At 39.6% G+C, this 19,127-nt stretch overlaps 1 protein-coding gene and 1 long non-coding RNA gene across 8 annotated transcripts in view; one reads left to right on the forward strand and one right to left on the reverse strand.

Moving 5' to 3' along the window:
- The window catches only part of chl1b (cell adhesion molecule L1-like b), a 72,464-nt gene extending 58,852 nt beyond the window's left edge, over positions 1-13,612 (forward strand). For 2 of the 7 annotated variants that reach the window (XM_085160248.1, XM_085160250.1), the window contains 6 exons: positions 2,310-2,489; positions 3,700-3,729; positions 4,518-4,589; positions 7,591-7,722; positions 9,096-9,168; positions 11,812-13,440. In XM_085160248.1, coding sequence (XP_085016374.1) covers positions 2,310-2,489; positions 3,700-3,729; positions 4,518-4,589; positions 7,591-7,722; positions 9,096-9,168; positions 11,812-12,016 — 692 coding nt within the window. In that variant the 3' untranslated portion in view covers positions 12,017-13,440. Of the gene's footprint in view, positions 1-2,309; positions 2,490-3,699; positions 3,730-4,517; positions 4,590-6,795; positions 6,904-7,062; positions 7,225-7,590; positions 7,723-9,095; positions 9,169-11,811 lie in introns of all 7 variants that reach the window. The other 5 variants (XM_085160251.1, XM_085160252.1, XM_085160246.1 and 2 more) reach the window with 4 other exon arrangements.
- Positions 13,046-18,831, reverse strand: LOC146519114 (uncharacterized). Its single transcript, XR_014874184.1, has 2 exons — positions 15,046-18,831; positions 13,046-14,024 (listed from the first exon to the last, which is right to left on the reverse strand). It is a non-coding gene; the product is annotated as an uncharacterized LOC146519114 (long non-coding RNA).
- Between the last annotated feature and the right edge of the window lie 296 nt (positions 18,832-19,127).

Consider the following 19,127-nt stretch of genomic DNA (forward strand, 5'->3'; position numbering starts at 1 on the left):
ACCTTGGCTATAACACAGTCTGTTTTTCTCCCATTTGAGCTAAACTCACACTTGCTGTCAGGTCACATTTCAGTGCTGGAGAGTCTTGGTTTGCTTCACGCTCCTCAAGGCCAACTGCGTTTGGCCCGCTAGGATGAAGAATATTTGGAAATATTGTTGTTTGTCATTAGCGGAAGCGCCAAAGTCTGAAGCCTTCAGCCAGTTCACTCCATAAGATCATACGGACCAGCTGTCAGGTCCGAGTTTTGCCGTAAAAGTGAGAAAGTAATGCCACCGCAGGGTGGAAACATGATGCTTGTGGCCTCTTTTTTTGTACCAGAGTTGATTGCATAATATACTAAAAATCGAGTGGTTTTGTCCCTGGAAATAAAACTGAGCAAAACAAAAAAAAAAACTAAAGCAAATCAGGATGTCTGATAACAGCGGGTGGCATCCAGGCAAATAAGAGAAGCAGACCAATACATTCTTGTCATTGTTTCTGTTGCCTTCTACCTGAGAGACGTGGCACCTCTTTCACAGCAAAGGTCACCTCAACACCTGCTGTGTTTGTTTTTGTCACAAAGAACATAAATGCCACCTCCCTACCTACTGGGCTGCTTTACGTAGTGAAAAATGAGATCCCATCACAATGTAGGCAAAGAGCACACACCCAAAACTCAAACAAATTGCAACCATAAATTAGTGGAGCACAATTAGCTTTTTTGTTTTGTTTCAGGCTTTTTTTTTGTTAATGGAGACATTATAGAGGGATTAATCCTGAAAAAGCAAAGAACAAGTTGCCTCTTTTTTTTTAAAGCCCAAACAGGAAATGTACAAGCCAAAATGACAAGTGACATTTGCTTTTTCTTTTCTTGTTTTTTTGGCAGAGCTGAAATGTCCCGTGATTGTCAGTTGGAAGTATTTTGAAAGGCCACTAGAGAGTTCTCCAAAAACAAGGCACAGCCAAACATTTCACTGTGTGTCAAAATGCTGGAGTCATTCAGTCAAAAGTTTAAAAAAATAGAAGAACAAAAAGGCATTGGGTACAAGAAGAGCAGAGTATGGGATAAGAGGGTAACGACATTATGATATCAATCATGTCAAAATTAAAGAAATCAAAATTCTATATGTATGGATAAACTATCATGACCAGAATCATTTTAGTATAGACATTATATTTTAAGAAAAGATGGAAAGAATGGTTTTCTAATGTGGAGGCTTAGATGCATGTTCATGTGTTGTCACATCAGTAGATCAGAAAAGTAAAGCAGTTAAACAAATATGTTGTCACTAAGACACAAACTTCTTTGAGTTTCATCAGGCTGTATACAGCGTGCACAAGTACTTCCAGCAGAACTAATTGCTGACACCTTTTGGAGATGGAAAAAAAACAATGTGGGAGTGTAGTACTAATATAAAGTATGCTTCCTGTCAGGCAAAAACACCTCTTCAAATGTAAAAACAAACTAGGTAAGGAAGTTGTGTTTTCAAGGGACTGAAATCTGTGAAACAAGTGTTCTTACTATGGTACATGTATTGAATATGAAGATTCTGCATAGTTACATTGCATGATCCTTACTGTGTATGAATTTAAAATGAGTGAGAAAATTCCTCTTGCGACCACAAGCTGTATATTAAAGGTGGATGAACCAGATGCAATGAGCAGCATACAGGAAGAACGCGCTGTGTCCTGGACTATTGGAGAACGTGGAGAATTTACGTTTCTGTCACGACTAGTTGCTAGTCTGTACTGACCTTTGTACATCTGTGCTGCATTCCTGAATATAAAGCGTGGATAGCTACGGCAGGTTTTTTACCTTGAACCTGCAATGTACTCCTGGTAATTGGGTCGGATTGAGGTCAGATCACAGTCACGTCATAAACAAACTACTCCGGACCAACCCGTCCAAAGTGTCTTGATTACTGTGTTCACATCTGCACAAATGAACCACGCCAAGGTGTAAAACGAACCAGAATCCAAGTTAAATGAACTTGAACACCTCAGGTGTGAAAATACCCTAAAATAACTACCACAGGAGCGGTTTCTCATTGAGTATATCCACATGATCGGCAGCAGCAAGACACAGCAATGTGAGGCTTCACGACAGGACTTCTCTAGCCAGTGGGTGAAGCCACAGTGGCTAAGTCTGTATTTTATATAGAGGCTATGCTTAATACACTGTAGGTGCAGACAATCCTGATATTTTACACTGTACGTAATGCAGTGTAAGTATAAGAGTTTTTCCCTTGTTGTTCCTTTGCCTTCTGTTAGGTGACTGTGACAAAATACTTACATTTACGTTTTTTTTTCTTCCTTGCCTTACTTCTAGTCAATGACACAGAAGAAGTGGGACCACTGCAGACAGTAGATATTAGCAAACCTGAGACCACCACGTGGATCCTGCGTGACTTGGAGCCTTTGAGTAAATACAAGTTCTACCTGTGCTCCTGTACCACGGTGGGCTGCGGGCCTGACGTCAGCGACGAGTCCACCACCACCCTGGAAACAAGTGAGTGATTGAAGGTCCGGAAAGCCGAGCCGATCGGGCTTTATGTGTCCGGATAAGCTTGCGTGGGCGTGTGGCTGGTAGAGCGTGGCGCTTTCTCAGTGGGGGAACATTGGGAATGCGGACGAGCTCTGAGGAGCGCAATTTGCTCTGGTGAACCGAGGCTAAGCAAAGCAGGTGACAGAGTCATTTTACCATTTCGATGTGGCATTGAACTAGTGCAATATGATATAAGCCTGAGCAGCCAAGTTTTTCATATCTCCATGTAAGTAATTTTTGTGGATAAACAATTTCATATGGCTGCAGTGGAGGTTTTCATTTGTCACTGTCATGAGAGAGCAAGTGCTTATTGATTGGACAGAGAGCGTGAGCTATGAAACAATCAGCTGAGAAAGAAAATTGCTTTGAGCAGAAAGGAAACTGAAGCTTTTATTACTGAATTGCGCAATCATGAAAGAGTTGCCGGGTAAGTCATCATAATAAGCCAGCTTGTAACATGTAATCTTTGCCTTTTAATTACATATCATTAGTCGAGGTCCACACACCATACTTCATCTGGCTCAAACTCAAGCCAAGCTCCTGTGATTGTGGTCGGTGGTACGAGTGATGGAAGCAGGAAGCTTTTTGCAAGTATCACTAAATGCGCTGTAGTCATAAGAAATAAGCAGGTGGCTCTTTCAATACAAATGGACAAGAAAATGAATGTAGCATGTCACTCAGGCTGTGTTAGGTAAAAGCAGAACTCTCAACTTTGAAGTGCAGCACAGGTGCTTAATATGCAAGCGATTACTTGTTGTTTACTGTAAGAATCCTCACAATCACAGAAAGACATTTAATTGGCTCTTAGGGGTTGTTTATTTGCATGGTGGGGAAAAAAACGCCGGAGAGATGATTACAGGAAGAATGGCTCATTTTATATGTATTGAGTTGCAATTTTGTCAGACTATCACATGTGCAGGGGAGAGGTTCAAGGTCTGCGCATGAAAGCTATTTGTGGTAACACCTCCATCACTGTGTGCATACGTGTGTGTGTGAGGATTTGTCTTAATGGTCCTCTGCTTGCTTTCACATATGCCACTAAAATAGTGCATTGCTTTGAGACATAGCTTTGATCATGCAGTGTGTATTATAAATGTGCCTGTGAATGTGGACGTCTGCTTAGCCATGCAATGCTTGTCCCTTCTGTCTGTTTTCTTTTTTTTCTTTTCTGCAGCTTCCATTTTGGCTCCTGCTGTTGGCCTCAGTATGTAGATCTGTTTATGCAGCAACTGTGGCATGTCATATGTACACATATAGAGAGTGTCAAACTGCTCTGAAATAGTGATAGAATAACTTTCATGTTAGTATGACATGCTCACCATTTTGTTATTTGGTAGCGCTTGCATGCTTTTAGGTTTAGAAATATTGATGTGTGTAGCTGCTGTAGGGCTGAATAAATCATTGGGACTTGACTGTCAAACATTTGGACACTTTTTATTTGTCCTATGCAGAAGTTAGCAGCCGTAAACACTCAGCCTCTCTGCACATAATTGACCTTGTCTGCTGTTTGCCCTTGCCATCAGCAGAGAGCACTCTGATGCCTCCTTTCATTAGAAAAACGTCAACTTCTTCTTAGATAAAGTTTTGCAGCTGCCTCTCTAATAACAATTGGTAATGAGTAACCTAATTATAAATTCATATTAATCTTGGCTCATTAGCAGCTGTAAACGAATATTGACTTTTCTCCTAGCAACGGCAGGCTCGGTGCAACAAGCTGGGGTAATAAATGATGCCTTAAGAGCCAACCGCACTAAGAGCATCAGACACGCCACAAGCTCGTCCCTTTTTCTTTCTTTTTTTGGACTGGAGTAAAAATGAAAAGGCACATCTCAGAAGTGTGAAATACAGTTTTGAAACTCTAGATCGTGTTTCAGATTGCATAGTCACTAATTTTAGAGCGTACTTAACAACAGCATGCATGCTAACAGTAGACGGTAGCACCTCAAGCCCTTGCCCCAATTGATAACCACAAGGTCTGTCTTTTCTTTTCAGGCAAGTCAGCTTCCCCCTCACCTCCAAGCACTCCAAAGTCCCCTGTGACCAAACCCACTCGTTCCACCATAGGTAGAGCCACAGCACTTTCTGACACAGCAAAGCCTTAACCGTACAGCATCGACAGCAAAGGCTGAGGAATAAATGCAGAGGAGCATTGACTATTATAATGTGATAGCATCTTCAGGATTTTTTTTCAACTAGTTTATAATGTAAAATGGCAGCCATATTGTACTGTAAGCTTTCATTTCTCTGCTACACCACCGGGAAATCTAGCATACTAGATCTATATCCCGATCCCACAGTGTGGCAGTGGAGTGCAGTCACTTGAACAGGACAGATATGTCTAATTGTAAGTGATTGATTTGTTGGGCCCCATTCAGCCCTCTGTGTGGCAGTGTATTGACCCAGCAGTCACCTGACATTTCCATGTAATCTTCAACTGGGTAAACAGCAACACAGCTCTGGGACAAGAAGAGGTCCAGGGACAGAGAGAAAACAGCAAGGAGAAACATCCTCCTGAGCCATGCAGAGAAGTATGAGCTCATACTGGGAGGGTGATATTTACAGGACACTGAGATAAGTGGAAGCTGTTGAAAGCTCCTGTATCAGAATATTTTCTGGTCTCTCCTTATTAAAAAAAAAAGATTTCTGACTTTGAAGGGGAATCTTCCAGGGCATTCGTTCCCTGCTGGGTGAGCAGCTGCTTTCTGCAGAAGGTAATAGCAAGCTGAGGAACATGGTGACAAAACACGGCAGCAAGCCTCTGGATATTTTTAACTCAGATTGTCTATGTCAGTCGAAGTCATCACACACTTGCAATGACTAGAATTGCTATAGCTGGTGACTAATCCATCAACATTAGTCAGAGTGTCATTTGCAGTTGTTGGGATGGACAGCCCAGACACAGGTGTTCTTGTGAACTGAATTATCACCTGAGCAAATAAAGCACCTGAGCTTGAGGCACAGATGAAGATTTGCATGTTTGCTGTGGTGAAATGAAGTGGATTGTGCTTTGTTGACTAGCTTAGACAGCTGCTGTCAAAGCACACGTTTCCCATACTAATCATGCTCATCAATTACTGTTTTTCCCTCTTTCTTTGTTTGAGGATAAGAAGGATAAAATCACCTTGATGGGTATGTCTGAGGTAGATGAAGCTAGAACACACAAAATATTTTCACAGACCGGCCTTTAAGGTGTTGCGGATAATTACAACAAAATAAAATGATACAACCAAGACAAAAACTGTGATATTTTGTAAATAATAAACACAAATTTACTGTGTAATTGTGTAAATTTATTAGCAGCGTTGGCACATTTCAGGAGGAGCATTTCCTCTTCCTTAATGCTCTCTGGTCACTATGGTAATGCGTAAACATTTCTTTCAAAATAAGACACACAACTACAACGCGGGAAAAGACCCAGAACGGAAACCGAGTTAATGATAAAAACCCTGAAAATTTCACACCCGAGCCTCAACTTTTGGCCCGGTACCAAACGACTCACAGACCGGGGGTTGGGGACCGCTGCTCTATGTGCACACACTTGGCAACTGTGGAGAGGAAGAACTCCCCTTTAACAGGAAGAGAGCAATAAAAACTGGATTTGTTTAAGCTAATTATTAATCTGAAAACTTTGTGAATTGATTAATTCACTAAATTAAATTAAACTCTGAAATATTTTTTTCATTCAACATTAAAGCTGAAAAAGCTTTTCTGCTTGTTGAGTTTCTAATAATTTGCACTTTACCTTCAGTTACCTTGAAAAATGCCCAACATTGTCTGGCTTCAGCTGCTGGGATTATTTTTTTTTTTTGTTCATTGATGAAATACAGAAAGGCAGAAAGACTGTGAAATAACCATAATAAATCACAGGGGAAAAAGTGTCTTATTAACATGTTGTAGGGGTAACTTGACTTCATTCCCATGTTTCATTCATTTCTGCTTGTGTGAAATGTCCATCATGCAGCAGTCTTTGGTGTTAAATCGCTCTTCAGGTTTTAGTAGATTGCCATTCAGCTTTGCAGGCTCCACCTGTGGTTCCATTTCCCTATCCACATTACTCTTGTCCTGTTGTGAGAGTGACCCAACGTCCCCTTCTGTCAGACGTAATTGATGCATAGTGTTAGGAAGGAGCACGCTTGCCTCTTCCTTAGAAAGCATCCTTTACCCTGTAAACACACACGATTGCTAACACTTTGATCTGCTTTGTCCTCTACTAACCCTTCTCTGCCATTTCTCCATTTCTTTTCCTCATCTCGTCTTATCCCCCCGTCAGTCCCGACCCTGTTTAATGTTAGCTCTGCTGTTAGCGACAGCTCTGCAAATATCAGCTGGAGATCTGGAGGAGAGCATGCTGAGTTTTATATCACATATATGAACAACCGTAAGCTCAGTCTCTGTTGGTTTATGAGTAGAGTAGAATGAACCAGTAGGTGACACATCTGCATCTTTGTGTCTTTTCAACCATTTCTACATTAGATAAAAGTGGTTGTGTGTTTTCATGTGTACTGACACACTGTTGATTATTCACCCCTCTGCACAGGTGAGGGTCACTGGAAGATAACAGAGGCCTTAAACACCTCTAAGACTTTCCACATCATTGACGGCCTTGAACCTGAGACTGAGTACACTGTGCGCCTTATTCCTAACAGCCGGGTTTATAATTCTAGTATATTTGAAGATGTTATCACTACAGGTCCAACAGGTGAGGAAGGGGACAAAAAAATGGCTTAAAGTATAAAAAAAAGCAGAACTAATTTACCTCCCTTTTAAAGAAAAAAGAACAGGTGCGACTCGCGTGTCCTTGACTGCGATGTGTGGTCGTTTGTGGTGTCACGAGGATTTAATTTGGCTCACTAAGAAGGAATTACATTTGTACAGCGTTCCTTACTTGATTAATTAGACAAGCAGGATTAGCTGTTTAATATTAATATTGGAGCGTTTCCATCAGCAGCACGCCCTGCTGCCTCCTGCTTTGCATCAGATAGGCTCCGTCGATGTAAACATTCAATCAAGTGTCCTGATGAAAAGGCCAAGGCGAGTCAAAGTCACCCAATATTGTTCTCCTCAGGTCTGGCCAGCATTCACGGAGGAATATCTACCAAGGGCTGGTTTATCGGGCTGATGTGCGCCATTGCTCTCCTCACACTCATTGTGTTGATCGCCTGCTTTGTCAACAGAAATAAAGGAGGGAAGTATTCCGGTAGGTCCTCACTTTACAAGCACACACGCTCATCACCTTGCTTGAATACTAATTGCTGCTCAGAGCATCATTATAGTTCCATTTTGTTGTTTGTTGACATGAAAAAAATGATCAATCATCCCAGAAGCCATTACCAGAATATGTATGATGATAGTTTTCCCCTTTTTTTTGTTTCCTTGGCCATTATAATGCAAATTTATACATAAAATAGGCTGCTGAATTGAAAGGAAAATAAGCATTTGTACTGTATGACCAGCATTTGAATTTTGCATTATTTTTCCAGCAAACAATCTAAACAAAGTGCAGAGCCCACAGCGAGACAAAATGCAAATGCTGCACATGAGCAGGCTGCATAGTGAATAGTGACAGAAGCTCTGTGGGATCTCAGCACTAGTCCTCCTACTGGGGACACGAGAGTCCTTATCAGCTTTATTATTCACGGCTAATGGCCTTCAGGTTTGTCGTCTGGCCAGCGATCGTTTCACTCGTCAGCAGAAATAAAGAGCGAGATGCAGCTCTGTCCTTTGTTTCCTCATTAAGTTCTCATTAGCGACAACCTTTTCTTTCATTTGCCTGAGCCATGTGCTTTTTTTCCCTTCTCCCTTTTCCTTTTGCAATGCAAACGAAATTTTGCTTTTATATGTGTATATATATATATGTGTATGTATATATATATGTATATATATATATACACATATATGTATGTATATATATATATATATATATGCATATATGTATATATGTATATATATATATACACATATATATATATACATATATATATATGTGTATATATATATACACATATATATATATACACATATATATATATATGTGTATATATATATACACATATATATATATATGTATATATATATATATGTATATATATATATATATACATATATGTATATATATATATATATATACACATATATGTATAGATATATACATATATGTGTATATCTATACATATATGTGTATATCTATACATATATATGTATATATACATATATGTGTATATATATATACATATATGTATATATATATATACACATATATGTGTATATATATATACATATATGTGTATATATATATACATATATATATATATATATACACATATATGTATATATATACACACACACACACACATACATATATATATATATATATATATATATATATATATAAAGCAAAATTTTGTAAGCTTATCTAAAGCTTGCACTGATCATTGGTGAGTAAGTGTGGGGAATTAGGGACTGACACTCAAACTTATTCAGATAGTGTTAACAGTCGGGGGACGCAGTAATCTTCACTGGCAGTCATCTCTTGAGGAAATGGCTGATATCTCCTCTTTATTTTGTGAGCAGTAAAAGAAAAAGAAGACCTTCACCCAGACGTGGAGTCTCAGGGCATGAATGACGACACATTCTGTGAATACAGGTAAGCGTCACCCTCAGAGCGCCGTTTCATCACCTCGCTGCAATTCACGTGCAACTGCCAACGAATTTCTCCTGTATTAGCGGTCTTATCCATCTTCTCCTCTCAGTAATGTTTTTTTTGCACTTTTCCTCTCACTGAAAAGACACCCCAGCACGCGTGAGGTTCCCATGGAGCCTCACACTTCTTCAGCTGAAGAAATTTGATGGACTGAGTAACTGGAAAGTATGTGATAAACAGCAGTAAGCTGTTTACACGTCAGTGTTGTCAGAGTAGTAGCATCCCTTCCTAGGAGGTTGTGATCATAGATACGGTGTTGTGTTGGTGTGTTGTGACAGATTGCATCATAAAGGGAGCCACGGCACCGTTCACAAGTTGCCATTTTCTGTCCGGATGGAGTTAAACGCGAGCTGCCCGGCACACAGCAGGACACTAAAACCAATCAGTGTAATTGAAAGCAGCTCATCTCCAGGGCAGTAATATCGGGGCACGTTTCATTAATCCTTTAGTGGTCCAATTCATAACAGTCTAACGCAGTATGAGTCCCAGTGTAACTCTCCAATCAGTGGGATCTGCACAGCACAACAAATGCTGATATGATGAAGTCAAAAGCGGCTCAGTGTGACAGCATTTAGACTTTGTCATGTTCGCTTCAGGAGCTAGGTGGCCCGGCTTTTCACTGATTGGCTGTGTTTACTTAACTAGTCCAAAGAATAAACTAGAAATGTGCTAGTTTACTTTCTTGCAGGGACTTAGATGAGAAGATTAATACAACAGTTTGGAGTGAAAAATAAAGAAACTGTTAGCTTAGCACACAGTTTGAGTCAAAGCTGAAGCTGGTACTGCTCAGCTAAATTAAGTGCTAGTTAACCTTCAACCTCACAGTGACCACAAGACTACAGAAAGGCACTGGCCTCAGGCAGGAAATAATGAGGTCAGTAACCACAATATATAATCTCAGATGTGGGTGAGTGTTAATAATGAGATATTAATTTATTTCATTATGGAAAGATTGGTGCCGAACAGCAGTTTAAATGGAACGGGTACAAATGATTAAAAAAAAAAAACCCCAACAAAACAAAACTATGAGTGAAGGAAACAAGGACACGAATGATACAGGTGCAAACATTTGGTGGTTTGTGATTATTAATTTGTGATAAATTCATTTTTAGAGTGCAGTGTGTCCCAGGTGGTCAGAGCAGACGCTGAAAGCAGCTGAGTGGCCCAGTGTGCCGGCTTAGCACAGAAGCAGTGAGAATCTAACAGATAAACAGTAACACGTCCGTACCATCTTTGATTACCCAACGTTTTCATGGAAGATGCAATGATGAAGACTATAAATAATAAAGGATAAAGAGGGACTCAAGTTGAGCATGTCTATAAGCAACGCTCCTGTAAAAGCATGTATTGGCAATGCCTGTTATGTGGACAATTATTTTGGATGTCCATCTAAATAAAAGGAGAAAGAGCCCAAATTTGATTGATGAAGTAAACCTAACCTGGATCCGTTCAATGATAAAAAACAAACTTGGATGATAAAGATTAAATCTCCCTGGCACCACTGAACTGTACTTCAGCCGAGCGTATGCAACAGTGCAGCAGCATGACTCTAATGTTTCCCAGTTTGGCTGGTGATTGGCTCTTTGATGGCAGAGGCATTTTAGAATACTCCCATTGATTTCTATTCAACAGTCACCCAGTGCCAAGTCTGCTCTCTGCTGTAAATCACGTCACTGTAATCTAGGACAGACAGAAAATGGCCCCAACCAAAGTTTCAAGTGTATATAATAAGTATACAATAATATATATAATATATATAATATATATATATATATATATAATATTATATATAATATTATATAATATTATATAATATTATATATAATATTATATAATATTATATATAATATTATATATAATATATATAATATTATATATAATATATATAATAATATATATAATATATATAATAATAAATATAATAATAATATATAATAAGGTGGCTGCTTTTCACTTTACTGAGCTAAAAGTCATCAGTTTTTGTCTCGACATCTATATTTATCGAGCATATCTATCATTTTCTGCTCTCAGAAACGATTCACATCCTCTGCTAAATCTAATGCTCTGTCGTGTCCCAAAAATTTGATGGCTTCTTCATTTGGCCAATCACGTTTCATGAAGTTTGGTTAAGGAGTTGCTTCCATAATCTCCTTAGAATCAGGCTATGGTTGAATTCATGAAAGGCTAGCTGGTCCACCGTGCTCCTGTAGTTGATGTCAAGCTCTGTCAGCAGAATTCCCGTGACAATATTACACAGTACATCCTTTGTAATCGTTTCACTGTTGTCTTGCATTACAAGACCACAGCATGTGTGTAGCCTCACCAGCACCGGTTTAATGCACCTCTTAATATCTCATTTGCTCTCCAGTTGGCACTTGATCAAATGAGGCGCGTATGCTCATGTTTTAATTTTGTTTCAACATGTGCATCTTTGTGATTATAACCCATTGGTCAACCAGAGGTAAAGGATAATGTCAGTCACAGAGGCTCACTGTAGAGGCAGCAGCCCCGTCCTCTCCAATAAGCTACAGAGTGAAGCCATGGGTGAAATGAGGTGCTTCTAAATCCACTGTGCTTCTCTCGCAGCGACAACGACGAGAAGCCACTGAAGGGCAGCCAACACTCGCTGAGCAGGGAGATCAAAGCGGTGGAAAGCGGGGACAGCCTGGTGGACTACGGCGACGAGGACGCGCAGTTCAACGAAGACGGCTCCTTTATCGGCGAGTACGCCGGGCGGAAGGAGAAGAGGGCGTCCGCTGAGATCAAAGCCACCATTCAGACCCCGGCATGAGGAGCAGAACGGGCCATCCAGTTTCCACAAAAGCTGTCGGAACAAAAAAAGAACAACAGGAAACAGACATTATTCATGCGGAGCGCAAGTTCTGTGTCAAACGTAATGTGTCGTTGCCAAGTGCACGCTGCCATTCTCATTTTATACAGCTCTGTTTTGTTAAGTTGCAACAGAATGACCATTACTAAATACAGTGTATATATAGTGTATATTGTATGTGTGGAGTGTCTTTTTTTATAATTATTATTACTCAAAATTTTAGAGGGCTTTGTTTTTATTTCCTTTCCTTCAGCTGCAGTACTCTTTGTACTCCCCTCTCCGCTGTGCATCGTTATATGCAGCTTCGCCTCTGATGTCACCTTGTAGCCGGCCACAGACAAAGTGGGGATATCAAGTTGATATTTTTTCAATTGGAACGTATATTACTGACCTTTTATATTTGAAATGGATTCATTGAATATGATGTAAGATGTGTATAAAGGTTTGCTTATTAACTTATTTTTTTCCAGTGGTTTTATACCTGACAGAATAATAAGACAGTTCACATATCATTGCATATTATAAAGACCACTTCCTGCTCCTGAATCTCCTTGTGATGTTAGGATACATTATTTCGTTGTACCTTGTTTAGAAACATTTGAGCTGTTAGTTTAAATCACACATTTACTGTAACAGCCGAGCGGTGCTTCAGCAGATTTGGGGTAAAAAGTTTCAGAAATGTAATCTATTACAGGTTGATATCATTAAATAACTATACGCATAACCCAGTCTTGATTAAATTGGATTTAACCACCAGTGTGTTGAGTTTTACAAACCAAGAATGAGCAGATCAATACAATTTATTGTCAGTTTGTTAAAAATAAAGCTGAGATAGGGGAAAGAAGTAGCCCTAGCATACAAAGAAAAACTTAGGAATGTAATAAGGTACAAACATGAAGGATGTGTTGATCTTTTCATTAGTGAGGGCCTGTTCCTTTTTACATTGCTACTTCATTAAATTAGTAATACAATGTCAATTATTTTTTAGAGATGATGAAAAAATATCAACAAAAGCTAAGGTTTTGTTTTGTTTTTTAATTTGTAGCCTGCAAATCGAAGCTGTGGCATCACTATGTCACTGTCAGAAGTACCTGCAATGGATTACAGGCTTCTTTTTGTCAATCAGATTACTCAGTCTGGTTTTAATATTTGCCATCCACCTGCACCGCTAATTCAGTGTGCTATAGTGAAGTGTTATATTGGTTTTGTTAAGCCCTACTTTGAGTATGCTGCCACTCCAAAACAGAATCACTTCTGTTGTTCAGCATTAACATTAGCAACCTGATCGGGAAAACTGCAGTGTTTTGTAAAAGTTCACTCATCGCATTGCATGTTATAAATGTTAATGGTGTTTTTCAATGTTATTAAATTGCTTTACTTTCCTACATCTGGGTAATAGTCTGACTGTCTGTCTGGTCGCAGCCATCACTGCCAGGAGATTATTAATGTTTTCGCTACCCGCGGTACTATTTGTAGGTCCCCGCGGACGCATTCCTGACTGAAGTCTCTGCCTTTACCTCCAGCCATCAGTAAAATATGAGCTGAGAGAAAGCACTACCTTGTGAAATGTCTTCATTCAATCTGAATAAACTAAAAGATGTCTGACAAATTGTTCCCATTTGTAGCATGACTTTAACAAATACCACGCCAGGGTCAAGTCTCTGTCTGAGTCGAGCATCTTGTTAGATTACTTCGGCTGTAGGAGAGAATCTCGAGAAATCAAAGCAGTGGGCTCAGCCAGGCACTGGATCAAGAAGCGGGAGCTGTAATCATGTCTGATGGTTGATAGCAGGGAGTGGAGAGTGTCAGCGTGAGGACTCTCACTGTGGCTCGCATCTGCCTCAAATACTCTGTCATCACTCAGCCAGGTTTGCTTTAACTGCGGCGCTGAGCGGCGGTGGTTTTCACACGTGCAACCTTCAGGTGTTGGTAATGGACCCTTTGGTAGCCATCCTGAAGGTCCTCGACTCTGGAAACAATATGAACAGCTGGATGTGTCTGTACACACGCAATCAATGTTGGGTGAGCTACTTACAGAGCTTAATTGTGCAACAGAAGAACACTGCTCTCTGGAGAGAAAGGCAAACTGCATCACAGCTAGTGAAAAACAGAAATTCCTATTAGAGAAATTACTTACCAAAACACTGTAGGCTACAAACATTTGGAATCTATCAGCTTGGTGCAACATTGAAGGTTTTTCACAAGTTTATGCGACACACAAATGCTAATTTACTCATTCACTGGTGGGGACATGACTAAAAGAATTCAATTTCAATTCAGTGCAGTTTCATTATAGTTATATGGCACTAATTTACAACAACAGCCACCTGCAGGGGGCTTTATATTCTAAGGTAACTTGCACAAGCTACAATATTAGAAGGAAACCCCAACAATCATGCAATCCTCCAATGGTTGGTTGGTTCTTGGCAACAGTGGGAAAGAAAAATTCCCTCTTAACATAGAGAAACCTCCAGCAGAACCAGTCTGCCACAACAGGTTGCAGCATATGGGATGTTTCAGGATTGCCTGATCCAACTATAAGCTTAATCTAAAAGTAAAGTTTGAGTCTAGAGAGGGTTTCTATCTCCTGAATCCAGACTGGATGCATGTCAGCCGCACAGCTATTACGACAGGTTCCATACCAGACCTCCCAGTCCACTTTTGAAAACTAAGTTTGCAGTCTGAGAGCAAAACTCTCTGTTTGGATAATTAAGTACTTCAAGATATGACACGCCCGTATTATTTAAGATTTTGCATGTGAGAAGGCAGATTTTAAATGTAGTTCTGGATTTAACAAGGAGACAATAAAGCAATGCTAAATCCGGTCTCTTTTTACACGCCAGTTAATGCTCTCGCTGCACCATTTTGGATCAAATGAAAGCTTTTCAAAGAGCTTTGAGAACAACCTCTTAATTATGAATTTCAATAAGTAGAGGTCACTCGGAAAAACTGAACATGGTTTATTGAGATAGAGCAGTTAATCAACGTACTCGACGATTTGACTCCGATGACTTATCATACCTATACGAAGTCCCAGCGGTGATAGGATTTACAGCAGGACCCACTGGTGTCTGGACACTAGTGCTGGTGAAGATGAAGATTCAGGCTTGGATGGAGCTCCTAGTGAGGTGGCGATTAGAGGAGGTGGGTTGCATGAGTGAGAGTCTAAAAAGGAGAATGACAACAAAGATGTGGAGTGGAGGCTGATTGGCTCAAAGAAGGCAGGCAAGAAGATGATTGGACTGAAGTAAAGATGTCTATATTGACATTGACAGCATGGGAAAGTGGTGGTGATGTAATGAATAACCTAGCAGGCACACGAGTGATTCCTTATTAAACTAACACATAAGCTTTATTACAATAGTCCAGGCTATAAGTAATAAATACAGGAAGTAGTTTTTCAGCATCAGTCTGAGACCACATGTTTCTAATTTTAGTGATATTGGCACAAATGAATGAAGGCATTTCTGCATGGTTCCACAGATTAATAAGGGTGTTTGTCATCTGCATAGCAATGATCATGTATGCAGTGTTTTCAATTGATATATTGAAAACACTGCCTAAGGGAAGCATGTACAATGTAAAGAGTAATGGAGCCAGCACAGAACCATGTGGAACTCCGTGACTAACGTTTGCGTTACTGAATTATTTTCTGTAGTTATTAGAAATTTGCATTGCAACATAACCTGAGATGCTTGCACATAATTGCTAGGCAACAGTATATGACCACATACCAGCACAAATATGGGCAACTTTATTTTTGTACTATTTATACTGTGTGGGAAATTGTAATTTTACATTACAATTTGTAGACACTTCTCACTTTCACCTGATTGGTCTGAATAAGTCTGCTCTGCCATGTGTGCTACAAGTGCTGATGATATCAGTTAGGAATTTGTTTTCCATTGCATGAGGAAATGGACATGTGCTAGCAGAGCATGTGAAAAATGTCAATTTCATCGGTCTCACAATCACTGCATGATAGATAGCAGACACCTATTTTTAAATGTTAGCAGTGCATTTGCATGATTATATCTCTGCCCCAGCCCCATACACATTATGAATCCCCTTTATAGATGTGAATAGAGGATACTCAGAGGAAAACCTCTGAGTATTAGCAAGTCATGCAGGTATTGTATATGCAGGAAAACTGTGCATATACAATGCTTGCATTCACAGTGAATTGAATTTTATAGATTTTATATAACTCTGGAATTTGTGGCAGGAGATGCTTCTGATTTTTAATCTTTATTTGTTATTTATATGTGAGGCAAGAGAGCAACAGAAACATTACACATAATCACATTTGACTGAGTTGTGTAAATGTCCACTTATGGTTCAGATGTCTGCCTTCTTGTGACACTCAATCTGGAAAATCAACAAATTTGATTCTAATTGTCAGGATTCTCCCTGCTGTTCGAAAGCAGCAGTTTGATAGTTTACACCATTGCTACTTAGAAACCTGCAGCTGAGGCTACTTTGGATCAATTACTTCTAACTGTGACTGTTTCACTGAGGGGAAAAGACGCAAAATGATCATGGAAAGTTTAAAAAGCACTTTTCGGTTCCATCTAGGTACATTATATTTATCTGTATTGCTTCTGTCGACAGCTTAATGCCCACTGGTTTTTCTCCTATTATCTAAAATTCAGCATTTCTCTTGAGCACTGGGCTTAGACGCATTAGATCTAAGAGTTGTCATAGTTACCCAAGATATTATTACCGGAAGCATTATAATAAACATCCACTTATCATGGTTCGAATAATTTAGTATTTCCTCTTAAATGTGTTTTAGTCTTGTCGATTCCATACCCTTAGTGTTCATTTGTTATGTGATTTTTTTATAATATTTAATTAAAATTACAAGTTTTATCCAAAACCCTGAACTTTCCATGAACCTTACCAAAATGTTCTTTTTATGGAAAATGTCAGACACCGGGCTGTACCTTAAGGTCAAATCAGGTTGATGCTGAAATTAAAAAGTGTGTTTTTCACCTTTGTTGATATTTTTTAAGCAGCAGCCGTAGAACCTCGGGAAAAAAATAAATAAAAGCAAGATGTTGGTGAAGCAGTCATTTGTGTGATCGTATGCTGACACGTAAACGATTTAGTTTGAGCTTTACCAACCCTGGTCTCAGAGCTCCTGCTTCTATTCTACGATCTCGGCCCCTTTTAAACTCCGTCACTTCTGTCTGCCTCTTCTTCACCTTTCCTGCTCTTATGGAGTCTCATTAATCTGCCGTGCTCTTCCTCTCCTCTGCTCTCTCCTCCTAGCCTGAAAGAAATACAGTCAGCATATGTTAATCAACCGATCCATATCTCTCATTTTTGACATGATGAATGTGCATTTAACATGTTATTTATCAGTGTGTTTTAAACATATACAGTTCATATTCGTTTAACTTTTGAGGAACATTCAGCAAATATGTTATTGAAAGCTTAAAGTTATACATAGCTGAGGGGAAAGTGACAGATGGGTGCCCTTCTCTGGTTCAACATTCAGCTGTATTCGAGTTGTGGTTAAAGAATTGGCCATTCCATTTCTCTGGTAAATATTCATGTCTTTTTTCAGGCTACTCAGAATTAGAGTTCTAGTTTTTATCATAGAGAATTACAGGTTAACCTTACCAAATAAGGTAATAAGGCCCCAGCACAGAGCTTCAAGCGGTAGTTCAATAACAGACCGGTCCAATTCTAGTCTTTATGCTAAGCTGTGTCAAAGTGTCAAACTCCTGAAAACAACCTGTGAAAATCACATTGTGTGAAATAGTCACAGAGCAGTCTGAAATCCATATAGTGAATTCACTTGGTGACAGCAGTGACACTAGCGCCGGCGTTCCTCTGACTGTGTGTTTTTCAATTAATTGCTTTTCCAATAAATGTTGCCATGGAACCTTGGGTCTGCTATATATGAATGAGTATCCCTGCGCTGTGTGCGCTGGGTCACGGGGTCACATGATTAACTCGAGGATAATGAATTCATGTGAACTCCTGCGCAGCAGCACCTCGAACAAAGGTGAAAAGATTTCCCTATAATTTGAAAGCCATAAAGAACAGGAGTGTGTACTTAACCAGCGTTTTATGCATTACATCCTACATATCATGCCATGACCCCAGTCCATTACAATGGCAATGTCAACGGCTTAAAAATGCTCTATTGTGTGTCAGTACTTCTAATGGAAAGCGCAGCAGGGAATAGAGGCAAGCCTCTCTCCGGGCATCACCATTTGTTGAACGATGAATAGCGGAGAGGGAGGGTCAATGACTTAAACCACAAGGTGGACTTTTAAGAGCTGCGGTGATGTGAGAGAGACCTTTTTTTTCACCAGACAAAGCACTCCAACAGTGTTTCATCTAAATCAAAGTTATAAATAATACAAGTCTCAAATGAACGTCAGAATTGCCTCGAAGGTCTTGTGCTAGAAAAAAAAAGCGCATTAAGTAAAGAGGAAAAATGGACTCTTTTATCCTTCAATATAAATTTCCCCCCTAAGTTCCCAGAAACAATGCTGTAAGGCTGACATCACCAAAGCAAAGGAAACACTGGCTCCAATTAGCGGGGAGGTGATAACACAGCCACATGCTACACACTCAGAAATTAAAGTACCTTATTATATCTTTAGGGATACAATGGCTTGTCAGTGGGGTGATACTTTCTTAAATAAGACCATACTGACTCATACCCTTGTGGTTTGTACATTACAGAGACCAGTGTTGATCTTCTGGTGGCAGTTTAGCAGCTTAGTTTATCAAGAAATATAAATGTAAATGGACGCTCTACACTGAAAAAAAGGCCATGTTGGATTTACTTGATTCAATAGTGGACATTTGTTGCACACAAATGTTTTGCTTTGGCAGAAACCTAAACAACTGAGTTAAATCAACACAACTTTTTCATATTCAGTAAACCTGTGCATTTTGTGTTCATAAAACACGATTGAAACACCCTGGACAGCTCACCAGTCTATCACATAGAAACAAACAACCACGTGCACTTACATTCACGGGTAATTTAGAATCACCAGTTAACCCTAACTCTAATTGCATGACTTTTAACTGTGGGAGGAAACCA

Source organism: Neolamprologus multifasciatus, chromosome 5 (assembly GCF_963576455.1).
Source record: "Neolamprologus multifasciatus chromosome 5, fNeoMul1.2, whole genome shotgun sequence".
Classification (NCBI taxonomy): Eukaryota; Metazoa; Chordata; class Actinopteri; order Cichliformes; family Cichlidae; genus Neolamprologus; species Neolamprologus multifasciatus.